General features: G+C 37.8%; 1 protein-coding gene across 17 annotated transcripts in view; it reads left to right on the top strand.

Annotated features, from left to right (window-relative positions):
- MYT1L (myelin transcription factor 1 like) overlaps positions 1-21,587 on the top strand; it is a 320,395-nt gene that overhangs the window by 222,241 nt on the left and 76,567 nt on the right. For 10 of the 17 annotated variants that reach the window (XM_017745019.1, XM_017745023.1, XM_017745028.1 and 7 more), the window contains 3 exons: positions 12,732-13,709; positions 18,187-18,321; positions 20,828-20,918. In XM_017745019.1, the coding sequence (XP_017600508.1) occupies positions 12,732-13,709; positions 18,187-18,321; positions 20,828-20,918 (1,204 nt within the window). The remainder of the gene's footprint in view (positions 1-12,731; positions 13,710-18,186; positions 18,322-20,827; positions 20,919-21,587) is intronic. The other 7 variants (XM_017745030.1, XM_017745029.1, XM_017745027.1 and 4 more) reach the window with 3 other exon arrangements.

Raw genomic sequence — 21,587 nt, 5'->3', positions numbered from 1 at the left:
CAGTGACTGCTTGGGGTAGGGAACGCTCTTACACATTCTGATGGAGCTCTATTACACCCTAGAAAAAACATTCAAGAACTGCCATAGACCAAAAAGGGTCATTCTCCTGAGAATGCAGGCCATGCTGAATTCTGTCTTTTCTCCAAGGACCCTGTAACCATCATATGGCTTGACTTCTTACTAGGCTACAAAATCAGTCCTGGGCACAGGGAACAGACTTTATATTTCTCTCTTCAAGGCAGGTGTCCTTGTAATATCTCCAATAAAGAGATTATATTTTTGCATGACCAAATAGCATGAAAAAAAAAAAATTATGGGTCTTACTCTACTCTTGTGTTTTCTGCTTCCTAATAGAACTTGAATCCAGCTTTTATTGTGGTGACTAGCAAATGTTTTTGGGAACTATGGTACGAAATCCACATAAACCATGAGAGCTTATACTCTTAGTCTTCTGGTTCTTTAGTGAGTGACCCACTAAACAATGTGTTTAACCTGGGCTATGGGCAGGTGGGGATGAGCAGGGGAAATAAAGAAGGAAACAGGCCGTTCTTCTCTGGCTACAGATTAAGCAAGCCAATCAAAGCAGCACTTCATGGGAAGCCTTTTTCTTTCAGGTGTGCATTAGAGCATACCTATTGGATTAGGTTTCTCTGGGAATTTATGTGTGAAAAGACCCAGTGTCTAGAAGCTTTCAGTGCTTAAATAGCAGATAGATGGAGAGCTTTGTAAGGCTGGAGCTTTTTCAGTACACAGCAAAGCAGAGCTTTGAGCAGCTGATCAGTATTAAGGTGTCTCTCAGGTTTAAAGCACAGATGAGTATAGATGTAGTTGTATCACCAAGAAAAATAGAAATACAACTGTTCCTTTCTATACAACATGCCACATGAGAAGTCTAATCTGAAAGTGTTTTAGAAATTACTGCTGCTATTCATATGACTTTTTTTAAAGTGATTCATGTTGAAATCCCCATTAAAGACATGGTATGAGTTTAAGGCCAAATTCAGTTCAATGGCCGGAAGGTCTTCGGACACAGAAATGGAAACAATATGTTCCAAATGTAAAAGGGGTGACAGGGATTATGCAGGAAAGAAAAATGCAGAAAGATTTAAAGAAACACGTAGGAGGTTAGCATGGGAGTACTGCAGAGAGCAAGTGAAATATGCTGTTAGGATTCCTTCATGGACAGCAGGAAATGACAGATGTGAAAGCTGCAGTAAAGAATCTGCATTGTGTGGAATCTTTAATTTAAAAGTTAAAAGGCTTTAAGATGGAAGATCAGGGCTAGACAAAATACCCACACCCACAGGCGATGCAGGACAGTTTTTTCTGTTATATTTTCTCCTCCCTAGTTATATGTGAGCATTTTCCTATAGTTCACAATGTGAAGTAACTTACTGTGTCTTTTTATATTAATGATAGAATTCTTTATCATTGTCATTAGTAGAATTAGAACTAGAGACATGCAGAGCTCTTTCAGAACCCCAAGCAATATGTGTAGACTCTCTGAGACTTTTTATAATACTGAAAACAAGGATTTTTAAACTATACTTGATGTCTGGATAAGATACAAACAGCAGTGAGCCAAAATTACTAACTGTTTAAAAAATGCATAACTAGAAGTAATAGCAATGTATCTATTAAAGAAAGAATAACTGTCCTCTGGCAAGTGTTTTGCTTGAAATCTGCAAATTGCACATCATTGAGAAGATGGGCAGTGTGGAAATAATGTACACAGTTTATCTGAGTTTTAGGAATTGATTTGATGCTGTTCTGTTTAATAAATTCGTTTTAAGTCATAAAACATAATACAGCACCAGATACAAAGGAACAGAGGGGAAAAGTTCATGTTGGGCAGGTTAGTTCCATTGGCTCCTAAATAGCTCAGATACTTTAGTGCACAGAAAATTAAGTAAATGAGACTAGAACCTAGAAATAATCACACAAAAGGCAACTGAAAGGGAGCAATATGTTAAAGTGAAAAAAAATAAAACCAGAAATAATTTCAGGCAGAAGTAAAGGTATTGACTTCATCTCATGTACATTACTTTTACCAGTGAACTCCAGCAAAATAGCTTCTAGACTGAAGCATCTTGAGACCAGACTCAGACTCAGGTTTTAGTTTTGTGTGGTGTAAGATTGTCTCTGTATCTACATGTGTGTATTTTGGAAAACTGGCTGTTGTGGTTATTTGATTGATTCTCTTTGTTGCTTCTTGTTTCTGCGAGGATAGTTATTTTCAGCACAGATGCCATGCGCTGAGGCTGTGCTGCTCTACTCAATTTAGGCGCTGTGAGACTGGCAACAAAGCCGCTTCCATAATAGCTAGTAGGTACATATTTAGTTGGAAATGTATGGAAATGTGGGTAAATATGTAGGTTACTACATTTGTCCACCAAATACTCTCCTTTTAAGAGATACAAGCTTTCATCATTCAGACAGCTATTCCAGTGCAGATCTGAACAGCAGTGTGAAATCCCTCAATTTCTAAAATGTATCTTTAGGTGGACAGGTACTTGGAAAAGCCTCAACTGGAAATATCTTTGCAAATGCCATAGTGACATAAAAAGGTGGTCTGTGTCTGGTACTATAGCATACATTTCCTGCGTTTGACAGGTGTCTAGTACTCTACTCTCCTTCTTACACACTTCCAGTCACATAGGCCATCTGTACACATAGATGGCAAATAAACAGAAGGTATTAAAGACTCTTTGTAGCTAGCTAAGAGCTAGCTACACCACTGAGTCACCATTTTGTCTTTTTTGAGGTCCACTGTATATGTGTACTTGGCTGACTGGAGTAGCATGGTGTGCTGGCTTGACCCTGGCTAGGTGCCAGGTGCCCACCAAAGCCAGTCATCATTGCCCTCCTGAGTGGAGACAAAGTCAGGGAGAGGTAGCTCACCAGTTGCCATCACAGGCATAACAGAGTTGACCTGGGGAAATTAATTGAATTTACCAATGAAAATCAGAGTAGGATAATGAGAAGCAAAGTAAAGCCTCTTTTCCAGGCTCTACCTTGTCTCTCATGGGGTGCAGGGAGACAAGGAATGAGGATTACAGGCAGTTCATCACAGGTTGTTTCTGCCGCTGCTTCCTCCTCAGGGAAAGGATTCCTTCCCCTGCTCCAGCATGGGGTCCCTCCCATGGGAGACAGTCCTCCATGAACTTCAGTGTGAGTCTTTCCCATGGGCTTCAGTTCTTCACACTGCTCCAGCACGGATCCCTTTCTACAGGGTGCAGCCCTTCAGGAGCAGACTCCTCCAGTGTGGGTCCTCCATGGGGTGACAAGTTCTGCGAGCGAACTTGCTCCAGCATGGGGTCCACACTCCACAGGGCCACAGATCGTGCCAGGAGCCTGTTCCAGTGCACCCTTCCCACAGGGTCACACCCCCTCCTTCAAGCATCCATTTGCTCAGGTGTGGGGCCCTCCACGGGCTGCAGGTGGATCTCTGCTTCACCATGGACTTCCATGGGTTGCAGGGGCACAGCTGCCTCACCATGGACTGCACCACGGGCTGCAGGGGAATCTCAGCTCCAGTGCCAGGAGCACCTCCTGTCCCTCCTTTTTCACTGACCATGATGTCTGCAGAACTGTTCCTCTCATATGTTCTCACCCCACTCTTCTCTGTCTGCAATTACTTCTGCCCAATAACTTTTCTTTTTCCCTCTTGAAAACACCTCCACAGAGGTGTTCCTGCCATCACTGATGGGCTCGGCCTTTGCCAGCAGTGGTTCCACTGTGGAGCTGGCTGGCATTGGCTCTGCTGAACATGGAGGAAGTTGCTGACAGCTTCTCACAGAAGCCACCCCTGTAGCCCCCCCCACTACCAAAACCTTGCCATGCAAACCCAATACACATGGTGTGAACCATAGTAAACAGTTCACACTGGCCTTACTTGTTCCTTCTGGAGTGTGTTTTCCATTGATCCCAGCTTACAGATTTTCCTGCCTCTGTCTCTTCAGGCACATTAATCAATGACCACATCTATGTGAGTGAATAGAACAGACCATAGTCCACTCATTTAATGCTAAGTTCAACTGTTGCATGATTTGGATGCATATACAGCTAATCTTTTACCTTCCAAAATAGGTTCACCACATTCAAATTCCTTGGAAATGGTCCCTAACCAGCACTTCTTCACTGAATCTCGGCACTGCTGGAGAGCTGCTAAGTCACTCAAAATCATGCCAGGGCCTCACTAAGGGTATAGCAGCATGAGTAATCACATTCCACTTCTTCCTTTATTGCTCTGTCCCTAATTAATTGGGACAGAACAGAATATTAGTAATAGATGGCTATAACCGAAGAGGTAAAGAATCCTTTGTATTTACTTTCTTCTTATACTATGGATTATTACCCAGCCTTCCCTGTCATGAAAACAAAGGGAATGAGTCAAATGTAGATTAAAAGCTAGATGAAGGGATAAAAATAAAGGAACAAACACCTTAACTAAAAGCGTTACATTTCAGATGAAGTAAAGTCTGGCACTCGTGCACATAGATGTCTTTGTCTTTCCAGATTCCTTGGCACTGAACTCATTGAGGGGATAGAAAGAGAGTCAGGAAGAAGAAATTTCAATGATACCATATTTAGCAGTTCTCTCATCCTCTAGAATGGTAGTGATACTTGCCTCTGTCCCTTCTGCCAGTCGGGTCAGTTTGTTATCAAACCACAAACAGGCTTTCTTTGATAATCAAACACAACTATTAAAAAGTAATTAAATTTACAATGGAGACCAAACACATCCAATAAGATATAATTCTCTCCATGTAAATCATGCGGTCATAAGCATATATCCCGTCCAAAGTATCCATACTATCCCATTCACACCAGGCTTTCCTGATACATCTTCGTCTATCCACAACCTAAAGCTACTCCTTTTGGGTAGCTCCTCGTTCCTTCCTCCCTGCAGTTCCTACTGTGTCATACTAAAGATACCATTGAAATTCAGCAAGGATCAGCTTGAAACTTTTGAGTAAAAGCAATAGGGATAGGATTCACCCCATCTGTTTAATTGATGACTAGTTAAGAGAAATAGTCACTTTTAGGGGATAATTCAGCCTATCTACTATAGATACCTAGGTTAGGATGAAAAATCAAATCCCAGGATGTATGGTTTTGTCCATTGCCTGTAAATGGAATCTAGATGTATAGTTCATATGGAGACATGTTCAATATGGACATCTGACACTGAGAGCTCTGAACTAAAACAAAACTAGTAAAAAGAGATGATGTATCCCTATACTAAATATTCCAATCTGTCTTCTCAGAGATTTGTGTGTCAGAAAGAAAATATTGCTTTATAAACGGAAAATGTGTTCTTCAGGCTGCATCCTTTGTAAAGAAATGAATATGGAGAGGGATGTAGGCACAGGTCACTGTCTCTGGAGCAGTCTTAGGAATAGCCCCATGAGAAGCTCCGTACCAGGAGCTCTCTGAGTGGGTGTTCTGCTGTCGGTGCAGCTGGTCCTCTGCTCCCCTGCTGTCTTCCTGCTGTATCCCAGTATCTGGAGAATAGCTTTGGCTTCCTCATTGCCTGCTGCCCTGCTGAGCTGTGGAAACCTTAGAGAAAGCAAGAAACTGCCAAACTCCACTGAATCATTATAAGGCTATGAGACAGAATATCTCGCCTCCCTCATATAGACATCCTGGGGAGAAAAAGTAGGATGAAATGAATACCAGTCATCAGCTAAAGACATCTCATTATCTGCCCAGACAGAAGTCAATTCAAAAACAATTAAGGGCTGCCTGAACCTGATTCACAAAGAAGTGTGGTCCAGGTGGGAGTGACTGGCTAAATTGTACTGCCCTTGCAAACCCAGCATATCCACTTCTGTTCACAGATAATCTCAGCAAGTTCCTTCTTGAACCTAAGCATATGCCTCCATACCATATATTTCAGACACTGCAAACCAAACAAGCAGGCTTCATACCAACCAGGGACCTTTCCTACTTGAAGGTAACCAAAATGTATTTTCTGCTGTCTCTGTGGTGGAGGAAAAAAAAGATAATTCCCAGAAAAATCATTGCCTTTTGACTTCAGGAAATAATGCTTGGCTGTCAGGATGAAAAGACTTGAGAAACAGAAATCAAAAGGAAAAGAAATTATTATTCCAGTTTATGCAGCACTTACACTTTTTGATGTGGAGCAATAGGCCCAGTTTTGGGCTCATCAGCACAAGTCTTGAAATATTGGAGTCCAGTGATGAACAACCAGGATGATTAAAGAACTGGACCACATGTGCAGAAACCCTGAAAAAAGCCCAGTTTGTTCACTTGAGGAAGAAAAAGCTGTGGGGGGAACTTAGACTTGTCTTCAGCTACCTGTGTGGAGAGTGGTGAGAAGATGTAAGTGTGTAGCATAAGAATAAGAGACAAGACGCAAGTTGTAACAAAAAAAAATCCATGTGGAAATAAGAATGAATTTCTTACCATGAGGGTGGTCAAACACTGGAATAGATTTCCCAGAGATGCTGTGGTACCTCTATCCTGGAAGAGCTTTAAAGTGGAACTGACAGAACAGGGCCCTGATGATTGCTCTAAGCTGGCACTTTTTTTGAGCAGGTGTTCGACCACATAGCCTCCTGAGGTCCCTTCCAGCCTCAACTACTGCATGATTCCATGGCAGCAGTGCACTGTTAATGGCATGTGACAATCTCTTAAGATCAAAGAAAGGCAGGCAGTATCTTGTGGTGAAATGACAAAATCTTAAACATATTGGCTTGAGTCAGAACCTAGATAACCTTTACGAAGCTCTTGCAGTCTGGCACTTGAAGCAAAATTACCTCAGTCATGATCTTGTCAGAGGAGCTGTCAGATATCCTCAGATCCTTTTCCAAAATGGTACTGATACAAGTAGCTCATAGGGATTTGGAGTGGGAAAAAATGAATGAATAACAAATGACATAAATCTTAAAAGCATGTTACTCTGTATTTCCTGATTCTCTCTGTCTTTATATTAATAAGAATAACCCAAGTAAGAACATCCATATTCTACCAATACTCTATGTGAACATTGGTTCACATAAATAGGATACTATTCATGCAGGTGTGACATAAGCAGTGGTGTAGTAATAGGTCATACAAGTGCCATAAGCAAAAAAAAAAAAAAATATTATTTCAGGGCATTGGTTATGTAAAACACCTCTGCCTTTAGACAAGAACGCACTGATTTGTGCAGAAAACTAAATCTTCGAAATGCTTTTATACCAAAATAATTTATTAATACTCTTTTAAAAGTGTGTTTAAATGGCAAGAAGATGAATAAAAAAGTAATATCTTTATGAGTTAGTCTTCATGTGTTAGTAATCACTCCACAACAGGAAAGAAATTCAGATCTGTGAGGATCCCTTTTGGTCCTTAGGGAAAAATATTAAAAAAAAAAAAAAAGAAAAAAAAAAGGACTTAATTTTTCAGTGAGCAAGACCAGATAAAACATGGAACCTATAGAAAATGAAAAGATCAAAACCTAACAGAAAAAAAAAAAAATTAAAAGATACTTAAGGCGGCAAATTGTCCATATTTAAAAGTCTGTATGGGCTTGCTGCACTGTAGTCCTCACTATTAGTTTACAATACTGACTCCTACTGTGATGTCCTGTGTTCTTCAGCTCAGAACTTCCTTGCCATGCTTAATGACTTCTACTCTCCATTTATTTTAGTTTGAGCATTGGTTATTAGTTGAATACTGTAATTGTAGGAAAGTCTAAACAGTAAGTCCCAGTATTATAACTATTGTAAGTAGCTGTAGCAGGCTGAGGGGTAGAAGTGAAAAAAATAATTGAATATAATGGAATAGCTAGAGACAATCAATTAACTAAGTGAACAGTTACCTTTTTCTTTTGACTTTCATTAAGTATATAAGGTCCATAAAGGAACCAGTTGTTATAAGAACCAAATTACTTGGGTCTTTACATATAGCACTTCCAGTGTAAAAGAACCTCATGAAAATTTGCAGAGATGAAGAAAGGATTCTTCTTGCACATGGTCAACTTCAGGGTTCAGTGCAGCCCTGAATAGGCATATTCAAATGCTTGGGCTCTAATCCAAATCCCATGTCAGTAGGACCATTTAGATTTTTAGGAGACCTTGCCTAGGTCCTTGGAGAGTTACACATGTCCTCTGTTTCTTCCATGAGGAGTCGAGAAGTTGAGAGCTCACTGAGTTTTCCACCTCTTCAGTTTCCTTACTCACAAGATTTTCCCCAAGAAGGCAATATACAAACAATCTTCTACCTATATTATGCTGTAACTTTCTAAGGTTTACGATTCATTTGTGCCAACATTGTCTTGCTAAATATTTCTCATAGGCCAGCCGTCAGAGACTGTAATGTGGAGATGTATGCACGTACTTCACATTACAGCTTAAAGGGGAAGAATGGTGATGCAGTAGTATCATGTGCTGAGCATTTAGGAATTGACAGTGGCAAGAGCAGTGAAGTGTTTTGAAACAGGAAATGCTGCCTGGATAATGAAACCATCCATCTGGGCAGGAAGCCTGTGTGACCACATGTAGGTTCAGCTTCTTAGCCATCATGTTTTCCCATACTTGGAAGAAAGTGAGTAATTTGATAAACGGACCACAGATCTGGGAAGTCTTGTTTCTGAAGTCTGTCCTTTGGTAGGAATGTAGCTGCTATTTCTGAAGTATCATTGCCTCTCTCTGCAGAATCTCTCAGTCTAAATGCTATATATTTTCCTTTTCAAAAGAAAGGTGCTGTTTTGCATGACTCCCTACACTAAAACCAGCAAGCCATTTCTTCTGACAAACAATTGCTTAAATTTGGATGTGATAGGAACAAAAGGAGGAAACAGTCAAGGATGTAGAGGCTATAATCCTTATTCTCCCATGACTCCTGGTATGACATGGAAAGAGTCACTCAACTTCTCTGTGTCTCAATTTCCCATCTGTAAAATGGGGTTAAAATACCTACCTCACAGGGGTGTTGTGAGGCTTTTTAAAATAATGTTTGTAAAGTGCTTTGAGATCCTTGGATGAAAGGTGCAATAAGAAATCAAATTATTCACTTTTTGTTTAGTGCAATACAAGTGCACTTCTGTTGAAATGGCTAAAGGCTTCCAGCTCTTTATAGCTGTTCTACGCTACTCCACTATAATTTCCTTCTGCCACTTGTTATATCTGCTGAGACTTAAAAAGAACAACTTTACCACCAAGAATATCTAAATTGTCATGGTATTATGCTGATGAGGGCTAGAAAAATCTGATATTCTTTTAAAACTGTGTATTCTTTGTCCGTGCAACCCTAAAGTTAACATAAAAGGATGTATTATAACTTTGTGCATTCTTCACCAACACTGGCTAGCTGCCGTCTTTGTGAGACAAACTCAGTCTCTTCACAAAATAAAAACCTTCAGTTGGCATCACTGGTTCCAAAACTTATGCAAGAGGTAGAGTAAGTCTCTAGGTTTTGCAGTCATTTAACAGACAGCCATTAAACAGAACAGTCTAAAGGTAGTTACTGCACTAAAGATCAAATCTAAGGAATCACAGAAATGTGAAATGAAAGCAAGATTGAATTTTACAGAGCTGAATCAAAGAAGAGGCGTAAAGTTCACATAGAGCTGCTAGTGTAGCATACTTCCTAGAAGACCCTTGACTAATATACAAACTGATTCAGTATTTAAAATTCCATATTGATAAACAGATGATACAGGTGCCTCACCAGAGCAAGTTTAGAATCCAACTGTTACTGAGGAGATGACATGGCATATATAAATATCCTTCTCATTAAAATTAACTGCTGCATGGATATAAGAGACATGAGTAAAATAGTTGTTAAAGAAAAAAGATGCAAAAAAAGGCCAAAAATTAAAATACAGGAAATTAATCTTAATTTAAATATTTTGCTTTCCTGCCTGTCTTATCTGGGATTATTGCTTTACACTTTCTTCTCTTCCACTACCTTTTTCTTCTTCATTTTATGATTGAATGGATGGGAGACCAGAAAAGGATGTAGCCAAGCAAATAGAATAAAAAATACTGTAGTTACAACTTTCACCCAGCTTCCCTACTCAAAAGGAATTTAGATGTCTCCTCTCATATAGTACATGATTCATATTTTGACTTTTCACTTGTGGAGGCAAGGTATAACATATTCCTCCCCTTGGTGATCATTTACAAACACAATCCCCCTTTGTAAGAAACAATCCCTGAAACTTTTCACATTTCAAATGTTGGCTTAGAATAGTCACTGTGTACCTGAGCAGTTCTCAGGATGACTTGAGAAAACATTTTTTTTTCTACTTTGTATTTCAATATCGTATTACAGGTAGATTTGGACTGATTTCACCAGTGTTTGTTGATACCTCACCCTAAACTTGAAGGCACTGGCAATTTTGGAGCTATAGCTCATTGCTTCTTTAATTACTTTGATGTTCCTTTGCTGCATCTGACTGCCCATCAGTGTAGTTACAAGAAGCGCCCCACAAAAACCTCAGTTTCTACTGAGCAATCTCCTTGGCATCAGGTTTTATCCTTAATATTTAAATTAATGTGGGACTCATTTGTACATTTTACTTTAGAAAATTATTAGTAGTGTATTTGCTTTTCAAATAGCACAAACTAATTATCCAGTAATTCTTCATTACCTTCTTCTATGCAGTTATTCAAGATGGACATTTTTCAAATAGGAAGTGGAAGTGTCAATCCTTACTTGTACACTGAAAATCTGGTACTCTCATACCCTTAATTTTTGTGGCACCTGAAACATAAATGTGAATTATGATGAGCTTGAAAAACATAGCAACTAAAATAAAACCACCTTTTATGATAAACAGATAACCCACTACTGACTTGAAATACCTTGTGATGTAAAAATACCATACAGTCTTCCTTATTAATTTTCTTTCCTCTATATTCAAGCAGATAATATGTAAGATATAATATTTTACAATATTTTACCATTAGAGCATTTTTTTTTCTAGATAGCCTAGTCATCAACCAGTTCTGCTGCTTAACTACAGCCTACTATCATCCCAGGATCCCTAACCACTGTGTAGAAGAAATACTATCTTGTGGCTGAAATATCAATTATTGTGCTGTTGAGCTTTGTATTTACAACTGATTTATTATTTTGTCTACTGACATAAAAATTATTTTTATCAAACACTATTTCCTATTACCAAAATATTAGTGTACAAGCCACCTACTACCTGAAATTTCCCACTTTGGTTTGTTTAACCCAAAACATGAGTCACACTTTAGAAATTGCTACGTGTTCAGGTGTACTAGTGTTGAAAATACATCTAAGCTGAAAAGATGCTATCAGAAGTTGATGAACTAACTCTTGAGCAGGTGTTAATTATCCTAGCTCTACTGGTTTCTTTCAGTTTGCACCAGCTGAAAAACTGAAAACCTAGCATGTCGCTGTAATGACAGATCTAGGAACTTTCTTTTCCAGTGATGCAAAATGTCAAAATATAGCTTGGGTAGCTGATTATCAAAATATACATTATGCAACGTTCATTACTCGGTAATGAAGAATGTGTGTTTTAAGACTGGGTCTAGGAATGACGTAACTTCTGAGTGAACATGAGATACCAGAAGATGCTCTCTGGATGATATTCATCTGACTGAGTATGGGTATCTTTAAGGTGGGCATCAAGTCTGAGTCCCTTTGTTGTCAATGAAGAGAAACAGGCACTTCTAGTGGTTATTAGTTTTATTCTCAAGAAGATACCTTAACCAGATCAGGTGGGCTGTGTCCATAAAGTGTCTGCTTCTCTTGCTGACTGAGGATGGAACCATGGAATAGTCTACTCAGATGTAGATGCCTGCCTTGCTCATGTCTAAAGTTATGTGAGATGATTCTCCCCCTTAGGGCCTCACATTGGCTCCTACTTATTAAGCTCTCCCTCTGTTATTCGACAGTTACTAGAACAAAGCTGAGTGAAATGTGGTAACTCTGCACCATTTTGTTACAGTGCACAGAACAGCAAATAAAAGCCCTATCATACATATATGACCATAAAATTTGGGCTAGCATATTTACTTCAAGTTATATTGCGCATATAATTCCTTCTATCTTCCTTTCATGTAACAACTCTTTTAAAATTCTTAACTTCTCCACAGTTGAACTGAGAGATTTTGATTTTACTGATGGATCCACTAAGTAAAATGCCATTTTAATCTTCGTGTGCAGTTATCGGTCAACTAGTGTTAATGGTGTGTATGGTGTTAAAAAAGTGACATTTTCCTTCTTGGAGTATACTCTTTCTCTTTTGCTGAATGGCATTCATCAGTAAGAGAATAAATCTAGTAGTACTCACTCCTTTGCCATCTACTGTATTTACAGGAAATACAGGAGTGAGGAAACTTGGAAACATAGACAATTATGTCAGCTGAATAATGTGATTGTAATAAATCCCATAAAACTGTGAATATAGAAGTGAAAGGAGAAACATAAGTATTTATGCCATAACATTTAGCAGTAGTAGTAATTAGCATTTTGATTGCCTTTTTCTTATCAGTTCTGTGAAAGAAATTCATGTGAATAGCAAATAAACAAAAAAAGCCCTGTGGACTAAAGAGAATTCCGTTCAAATGGGTCAGCCATAGTGTTCTAGAATTGCTGTATGATTAACAATATTTGACATGCAGTTTGTTTTCTGTCCGTGCAATTGCAACAACAGTTCCAATTGTAGCCACTTTTTTCTTTTCTTTTCCTTTTTCTTTCTTTCTTTGTTTCTTTCTTTGTTTCTGTTTTTTATGCAGAAGACCATCAAATGAATTGTCACAATACTCGAATAATGCAAGACACAGAAAAAGACGATAACAATAATGATGAGTATGATAATTACGATGAACTGGTGGCCAAGTCATTGTTAAATCTTGGCAAAATTGCAGAGGATGCAGCATACAGAGCCAGGACAGAATCAGAAATGAACAGCAATACATCTAATAGTCTGGAAGATGATAGTGACAAAAATGAAAATATCGGTCGGAAAAGTGAGCTGAGTTTAGATTTAGACAGTGATGTTGTTAGGGAAACAGTGGACTCCCTTAAATTATTAGCACAAGGACATGGTGTAGTGCTTTCAGAAAATATTAATGACAGAAATTATGCAGACAATACTTCACAGCAAGACAATAGGAATATGAACTTTGTAATGCTAGGGAAGCCTGTGAACAATGGACTTACAGAAAAAATAGTGGAGGAGAGTGATGAAGAGGTGTGTCTCAGCAGTTTGGAGTGCTTAAGGAACCAGTGTTTTGATCTGGCTAGGAAACTCAGTGAGACAAACCCACAGGAAAGAAATCAACAGCAAAACATGAACACTCGTCAGCATGTCAGGCAAGAAGATGACTTCCAAGGAAGAACACCAGACCGGAATTACTCTGATATGATGAACCTAATGAGGCTTGAAGAACAGTTGAGCCCCAGATCTAGGACTTTTTCTAGCTGTGCCAAGGAGGATGGTTGTCATGAAAGAGACGATGATACCACCTCTATTACTTCAGATAGGTCTGAAGAAGTGTTTGATATGACAAAAGGTAACTTAACCCTGCTTGAGAAAGCAATTGCTTTGGAAACTGAGAGAGCAAAAGCCATGAGAGAAAAAATGGCAGTGGAAGCTGGAAGGAGGGATAATATGAGATCATTTGAGGAACAGTCTCCAAGACACCTTTCTGGAGATGACAGGAAGCCTAAACCAAGTGACGGCCATGTCAAAAAGCCATATTATGGTAAAGGTAATATTTCTATATACCGTATGTTATGTCATGAGAAAGTGTGAGCTAACATGTTAAGTTTTGCATAGATTTCTGAAATGAAGTTATTAATTCCACATAATGGGAACTTTATTAAAATTGTAGTATGACATGACTGTAAAATAGCATCATGCTATGATTATAAAATAAAAGAATTCATTCTGCAGTGTTAGAAATATGTACAGTATACCATTGGCTAAATTAAAAAAGTAACTTTTCAGGGAAACAAAACAAGAGATCATGTTGAAAGAGGCAAAGATTTTTCTCAAGGTTTTAATATATTTTATAATAATAATTAAGAAAGAGAATTGTGTTGCAAACTATATTGAAGGGGGGGTTTATGTGGCAGATAGTCAATCAGCTATGAAGTGCATATATTACAGATTGGATTGGGTAGGTGGCATCGTGACTTATAAAATTATCATCAAATGACAGTTATTGATGAAGCCTCTCCCATCTAAAATGTAGAATTGCCTGATAGAAATTGAACAGTATCAAAATGACCGATAACATAAGATAGGGGCAGTGACTGCACATTAATTATCTTAAGATAGTAAGGTAATGGAAACCATTTGCTATGCAAGGCATGGTGTGGCCTGGGCTGAGATCAATAGCAATTTCTTTCTTATGTGCATTCCACTTCACTGGTTTCATTCCATTGTGGAAACAGTTAAGGTGCTGCCTTGACCATAATTCAATACAAGAGAAACAAAAAAAACACCCAATAAAAACAAAAACAAACAAAAAAATCCCCAACAGACTAAAGGTTACCTTTTGAATGCCTTTTGATTTGCAGGATTATCATGGTGATGGTGTGTTTATATTATGACACCCCTCTTTAATGTGTTTACATCTGTACATGTAGGGCCGTGTTGTATTAAGTGTTCAATACCTCCTGAGATTCACTGAACACCCCTGATTCCCATTGACTTTAGTGGAAGTTGAGGACGTGGTATTACTTGGGAGATGCTAAACAGGGACTAGGTTTATCTTATATTTGTTGTACAAATATTTGCTTTGCTTTCTACAATTGAGATGGTGGGCATTTTTCTCTTTTTTATAAATCCCTGCTTTGGAAAAGTAATCTGCCTGTGACATTCGTAAAGGCAGACAACATCTTGATCCCAGAAAGTTTTGATCATTTCTCACAAGCCTTAAACAAAAGTAATGATCAGTTTTTTAGAAATGCATGTAAATTACTGATGTCAAACATTGCTGCAATGTATTTTAGTGAAGTTTTGTTTGTTCTAACCACAAGTAAATGGTCCAGTGTATGCTGCAGTAAGTTTGGGTATTTGGGGAAGACAACTTTATTTAGTTAGTGTATTACTGCATAGCCATGTGGATGTTGTGCTAAATGTTGTTCACATATAACCTATCATTGATGCATTTCCCTTTGAGTATATGTCTCTAAAAAACACAGAAAACATGGCAAACCAAAATTAATTTTTGAAGAGTTTTTTAATTCTGGTATTGTCCAGCCTTTCCAGTCTATATATGGCTGGGTCAACATTTTTGCATATAGACCTGCTGTCTCCAAAAAGCCTATATAATTTCTGACAGTGAGAAATGTATAGATGTCCTGTTTTAGCAAATTCCATAGCTTCTTTGAACCATCCTATTTCTTGGGAGCTGCAGGCTGAATTGATAATATGTCCAAGGCTCAGCCAGGGACTAAATATTCTGGGAGTTCGGACCATGAAACTTTGTGGAGTGGATCATTCTTCCCCTTTTTAATTTAAAAAAAAAAAAAAAATCCCTTATTTAAAAAAAATGTGGGAAGCATTCTGGTAGTTGTTGAGAGAGGAAGCTTTAAGTAAAATAATTGCTTATATCATTTGTTCTCCAGTGACACGTTATCTTCCAAATACTCCTGGAAGAGATACCTACAGAAGTGTATGATATGGTTAAGTGGAAGCTTTTTGGGTACACAGGTTTGCGGTGAGAACTACTTCTTGGCTTCAAAGATCACTGAAACAACCATTAAGGGACTACTAACCATTTTCCCCCTGCTATTTTAAGCTTTCTAAACGGACTTTCTTCTGAAATTTATGCATTTTAAAACCTTTTGAAGTCCTTTGACAACCTTCACTCAGGAAATACTTCCATTATGGCAAGGAGTGAGAAAAGGTTACAGAGTTCAGTAGAACTGCAATATTTCTCCCAAATAGCAGAAGAGGATTTACAAAACAGTATCCAGTGTTTTGTATAAAGTTGTGAAAGTTTACTCAAATGTCTTCCATTAAAAGCAATGGGAAATTGTGCAAGTGCAATTTTATGCAAGTTTTGAAATCATTAAGAGTAGTATACAGCATCTTTTCTGACTCATTAGACCATAAAGGCTCTTAAGGATCTGATATGTGCTATAACTTTATCATGTAGACTTGAATACAGAGGAGGATTTGCTTGACACTCTAGGATGCAAGTGTCTAGATCCTCAGCTGCTCTAAATTACAATACCTTCACTGACTTTGGTGGAGTTCTAACAGTGTCGAGTAGCTAAAGTTCCTCTAGTTTAAAGTCTCTAAAAAGCCATTATGGTCTATTAATCATCTACATTTTTTGCAGTCCTTGAATATTTTTATATTTACATAATTTATACTTCATTTACATTATCTATTCACTTATCTAATACTTTCACACATCCCAAAGTACTTGACTTGATGAGTTGCTTACAGTTGTGTATGTATGTAGCTGTGGGCTTGCTGTTCTAGTGGTCTCAGCACAGGCCTATCTGGCAGGAATTCAAATCCCTCCTCTGACATTTGCTCCTTCTGTGGCCTTGGGTTTAACTTCTTGATCTCTTTCTTCAATTTCCTGATGTATGAGATTATGGTCTTTCCAGGAGTGTTGTGATAACTGTATAGCACATTGGAGATAGATTTATATGTTTATTTGTTATTAAAGAGCATGGAACAAAAGAACTGTGTTCTACAGTCAACATGCAAGTTAAGTAAAATAAAACTTTCATAATTAGGGATTCCATTTGCAAAATACAAGGTTTAAGTATGATATTAAATTTTAAGAATGGATTTAAGACATGGAGAGTCATTACAATGAGCTAAAGATTTTCTCTAAAATGAAGCTGGTTTGGATGAACTTGAAAAATAAAAGTATATATAAAATCTACCAGAGGGAAATCAGGGAAAGATAAGTCCACAACAGAATGTGATCTCTGGATTATATTGATTCATGATGAAAAGAATGGGTTGTACGTGAAGTTCTTCAAGTACTGAAATTTCCACCTATTGTACTGAGGGTTCTGTTTGTTGAAGCTGGGATGGAATTTAATGTAAAAAAAGGCTTACTGTAAAATAAGTAGCAAAATCTTATTTTCTGGAGATGAAAGCATAAATACTGAAGCAGAGAAATTACAAGAGCAACATAAAATTATTAAATGAGGATAGTTCAGATTGGGTATTGAAAGGAATGATAGACTAAAAAATATGTTGGTAATCTTGAGCCAAAATTGTAGCAGTTCGAGTATCCTGAATTTTATCCCTTTAATACTAATATGAAAATCAGCCATAATGTCCAAAACATGGCAATTGTGGTCAAGATGATAAGATGTAATTTGTATCATGTGCTTGGCTGGAAGGATAGGGATGTTACTTTACAGATGTTCTGTTAAAGGAAGTAGCTGATGGAGTTACGTGAGAAAGTTCTAAATCAGAATTAATCTTACCAGTATTCCACTACATTATTGGCAGAAAACTTTATTTTGTGGAAAAAATGTCTAGTTAGACTTTTCTTTGATTTGTAGTCAGAAGATCCAACAACATTCTAAAAGGTCATTAACCTTTCAAGCATATGAATATTCAAATGTTTCATATGCATGCTGGTAATGGCCCAGATTTACAGAGCAAGCGATGCTTTCAGTAATTCTGATTACAATGTTTACTCCACCATAATTTATTGAAGAGAAAGGAATATTTATGTAATTTCACCACTTCATAAAGAATTTAAAGAAAACAAGAGTAATTTCTTCATTGAGCCTTGGAAAAGGGATTTATTTGTGCTGAATTGTGGAATGCTTATGCTGAAGAGCTGGGTTTGCTACTCTCAGGACATTGAACTGCTATGACAGTATATTTGCGACCTTAATACATGAGGCAAATAAGAATGTAAAGAAGGGAAACTCCAACTAAACAGTTTCCAAATGACCTCGCACCCTTGAGCTAATGCTTGCCAGCAGAACATTGATTGTCAATGCTACGGCTTTGCTATAAAAAGGTCATTTTCCAATCACTGTGAATGGACATTGCCATGATCATGGGAGCCTGAAGTCTGAGAAGAAGATAACAGGATAAAAGTGACAGAACTGTGATAAGAAGTAGAAGGGTTTTTTTTCCAGTTTTCATAATAACATTTACCAAAGAGTAAATGACATGATTAAATGAACCTTCTTAAAGAAATGTGAAAAGACTCATTCACTTGACACATTTGTTGTAAATTATAGATCCCTCAAGAACAGAAAAGAAAGAGAGCAAATGTCCTACCCCTGGGTGTGATGGAACTGGCCATGTAACGGGGCTTTACCCCCATCACCGCAGTTTGTCAGGATGCCCACACAAAGATAGGGTCCCTCCAGAAAGTAAGTTCACATTCTTTCATGGAAACTGGGGATAAAACTACAAAAACTTTTCTAGCATGCTTTTTAAACCTTTTATTTAAAAAGTTAATTTCATTTTTCAGTATGGTTTGTCTCAACTTAGTCAACTGTTCTGTGTTATAATTTTTCCTTTATTCCATCATTTCCATTCTCTACTAACTTTACACTAAAAGTACAACTTTTAAAGCTGTATTCTTTGATTTTGAGAACCTAGGTTATTTTTAAATAGACATATTCAGTCAACAGAGAAAAAGGTTTCCAGAAGATGTGCACTGCTTTTGCTTCTGCGTGCTAATGTCACATCAACTGTCCTTACTGTCTTGTACAGGAATAATTATTCCTGAAAAACTTGCAACCCCTTTCTTTTGTTATTGTTGTGTCTGAAACATAATTTATATCAAACTAGTGCGTATTATAAAAAATAATAATTTGGCTGTTTACTTAGTTACAGAACTCAAGATTTTGAGCAAACATCCCCTTCAGTCACATGGGTGGAACTTCCTGCCATGTCAGCGAATTCTCTGCATAGGAGGTTCACCCATTTGAGCTCATGGACACCCACCTGCAGGCAGAGGGCTTCGTTTCTGGAAGTCCCCTCCTTGGCTGGTGAAATCAGCGTAGTTCTGCTGAAGCTAATTACTCTGTGCTGGTTTTCATCAGGAAGTGTCTAGCTAAGATCCAATTCTCTTTCACACCAGTTTTAAAATGGAGTTATGGATTCCATTCCATATGGACCTAAAATCCTCACTGTCCATCAGCACTTACAGACTTAACGTTGATGAATTTGCAACAGCCTTAAGGAAATGTTTCAAAGACAGTCAGAACTAAAATGGTCCCCAGTTTCCAAAGGAAAGTAGATTCTGATGGACAGGAAAACAGAAGTAGATTAGCACTGCAAGAGTGGCAGACATAACAAGTCTCCTCTTTCATGGCACAGTGGCTTCTTCCAGAAGTAAAGTGATGAGGAAGTGCATTAGGAAACTTTGCTGTAGTTCGGTTGGTCTCTGAATACAGTAGAACAAATAAAGTAATTTCTCTGCTTTCCAAGACCCTGTAATTTTCTGAAACACAAATATTTATTCAGTTGCTCAAAGTTCTATCATTTTTCAAATGGTAAATAAAAAGCTCTTGTAAATCAAAGAAGAATATAGCTTTAAACTGTTTGCATGCTCTTGTACCTACTAAAATGACAAAGGTGAGCTCATCTTTTTTTTTCCTGTGATGTTGGCCTTGTGAAGCATGTTTCAAGAACAGCTTTGAATATTAGGAATTTCAGAGTGAAGCTTTTGCATCTATACACATTTTATCACACTGATGATGGGGTGATGATGATGATGGTTATCTTCTAATGAGTATATATGATTTAATTCTCAAGTCTCTGAACAGCTTTTATTCAGTTCTTAACTCAGTCAAGGTATCTACTTATTTTATTAGATCTTTTTTTTTTTTTTTTGAGTGAGAACTAAATACAGGCTTCCAGACAGTTTCTTGTGTGAGAAAATCAGAACTTCACAAGGGCTGGATGGCCATTTCCCATTGAATGATGTACTGCCATCCAGCTCTGAGACATGGATTCAGATATGCCTCATGTCATAACAAACTCTTCAGTGTTCCCAAAAAGTTCTTGATAATTTGGTCCTTCATAGCATGAGCTTTATGATTTAGAGGGATACTGCTCTGAGCAGCCTTAGAGTAAGTTTTCCATCCAGCTTGCAGTAGTTGCAGATGTAAATCACTTTACTTGCTTAAGCTTGTACCACTTATTTCTTTTTTACATTTTTTTTCTGCCATCCCTCAATTTTAAGTGCTTAATTTTGGTTCTTAGTATTTTGAAAAAAAAATCACATTTGTAGAGAATACAAGTGAAAATTAAAGGATCCATTCTGCTCGCCATATAGATATGAATGATGTATCTGTGTGGAAGCGAGCAGAACTGGCCCCTAGCTCAATCAGGCTGCCTTATAGTTAGGGTTAAATTCTGTTCAGGGTTGTACTGAGGTGTGTTTCAAATAATTGAGTGTTCTACCAGTATAACTTGAGAGCAGATTTTCAGCTCATGAGTTTGATACTGTGTTTATAAAGCTATGTGTTAAGAATACATACGTTTCCTGAAAGAATTTTTCTAGTCCGTAATTTTGTTTTGTATGGTTGCCAGCTCACCCTTTACTGTTGAGCTGATCTTTGCTCAGTGGTTTTGTATGAAGAAGATGTTGGGCGTCTTCTGCTTCACTGTTGCACCAGAGATGCATTTGTTTATAGGTTCTGTACCCTCCATAACTTTCACTGTTGCCCTGTGTTAATGAGCATAGGGTCACAATACTTACTTCCCTCATCAGGCTTTATTGGCTATGTGTGTCACGTGTATTTTGAGGAATGCTGGTTGTTAATGAATCCTGCTTTGTTTTAAAATGGTTTCATATATACTGGGATTTGATTTTTTTTTTCTTGTTTTCATACTCTGCTGTTTTCTCTTACTCTCCTTGTCAAGTTCTTGCCATGCATGAAAATGTTCTTAAGTGTCCTACACCAGGCTGCACAGGCCGGGGCCACGTAAATAGCAACAGGAATTCCCACCGAAGGTAAGGATGCCGTCGCTGGACACCAATCTAGAGGGAACAGTGCCTCCGAACTGCAGCCCTTCTGGCAGTCCATTGGTGGGGGGGAGTGAGTGTGTATCGTTGTTTTGTTCTGAAGATTGACAGATGGTGCTTCGTGTGCTTTATCCATTTTTAAGAGTAACATTTATTCATGTATTTTCTGAGGAGAACGAGTGTGCATTTGCTGTAGTATGGATGAATTGATCCACAGAAGACATTTTAAGCATCCTTAGCTTTGAGTGGACTTTTTTGTTTGTTTGTTTGATATTTGCTGAACAGCAGTGATACAAAACAAGTGCCATGACTCCTCATGGGTGTGTTGCAGGGAGAAAGAAGAGTCTGTCAACATCATCAGGACTAGGACACAGTTCTTGTTCTCACACTTCACTCTCCTCAGAGATTATTTTATAGTGCATGAAAAAATCTACTGTAATCCTAAAAATATTGGGCTTTTTTAATACATGAGAAACAGCATTTTAAGTACACAGGTGTTAACTTTCTTACTGACCACAGTCTCAACCCCAAAGTACTTATTCAGCTAAACTGAATGAGTATCTTTGCTGTTTAAGAAATATTAGGAAAATGTCTCATTAAATTTAAAAATGAGAAGGTAGAATTATTAGAAGTAAGTATTCCAGTAAAAAAAAAAAA

This window comes from Corvus brachyrhynchos, unplaced genomic scaffold (genome assembly GCF_000691975.1).
Source record: "Corvus brachyrhynchos isolate BGI_N302 unplaced genomic scaffold, ASM69197v1 scaffold116, whole genome shotgun sequence".
In the NCBI taxonomy this organism is placed as follows: domain Eukaryota; kingdom Metazoa; phylum Chordata; class Aves; order Passeriformes; family Corvidae; genus Corvus; species Corvus brachyrhynchos.
This window is presented reverse-complemented; position numbering and strand designations above follow the sequence as displayed.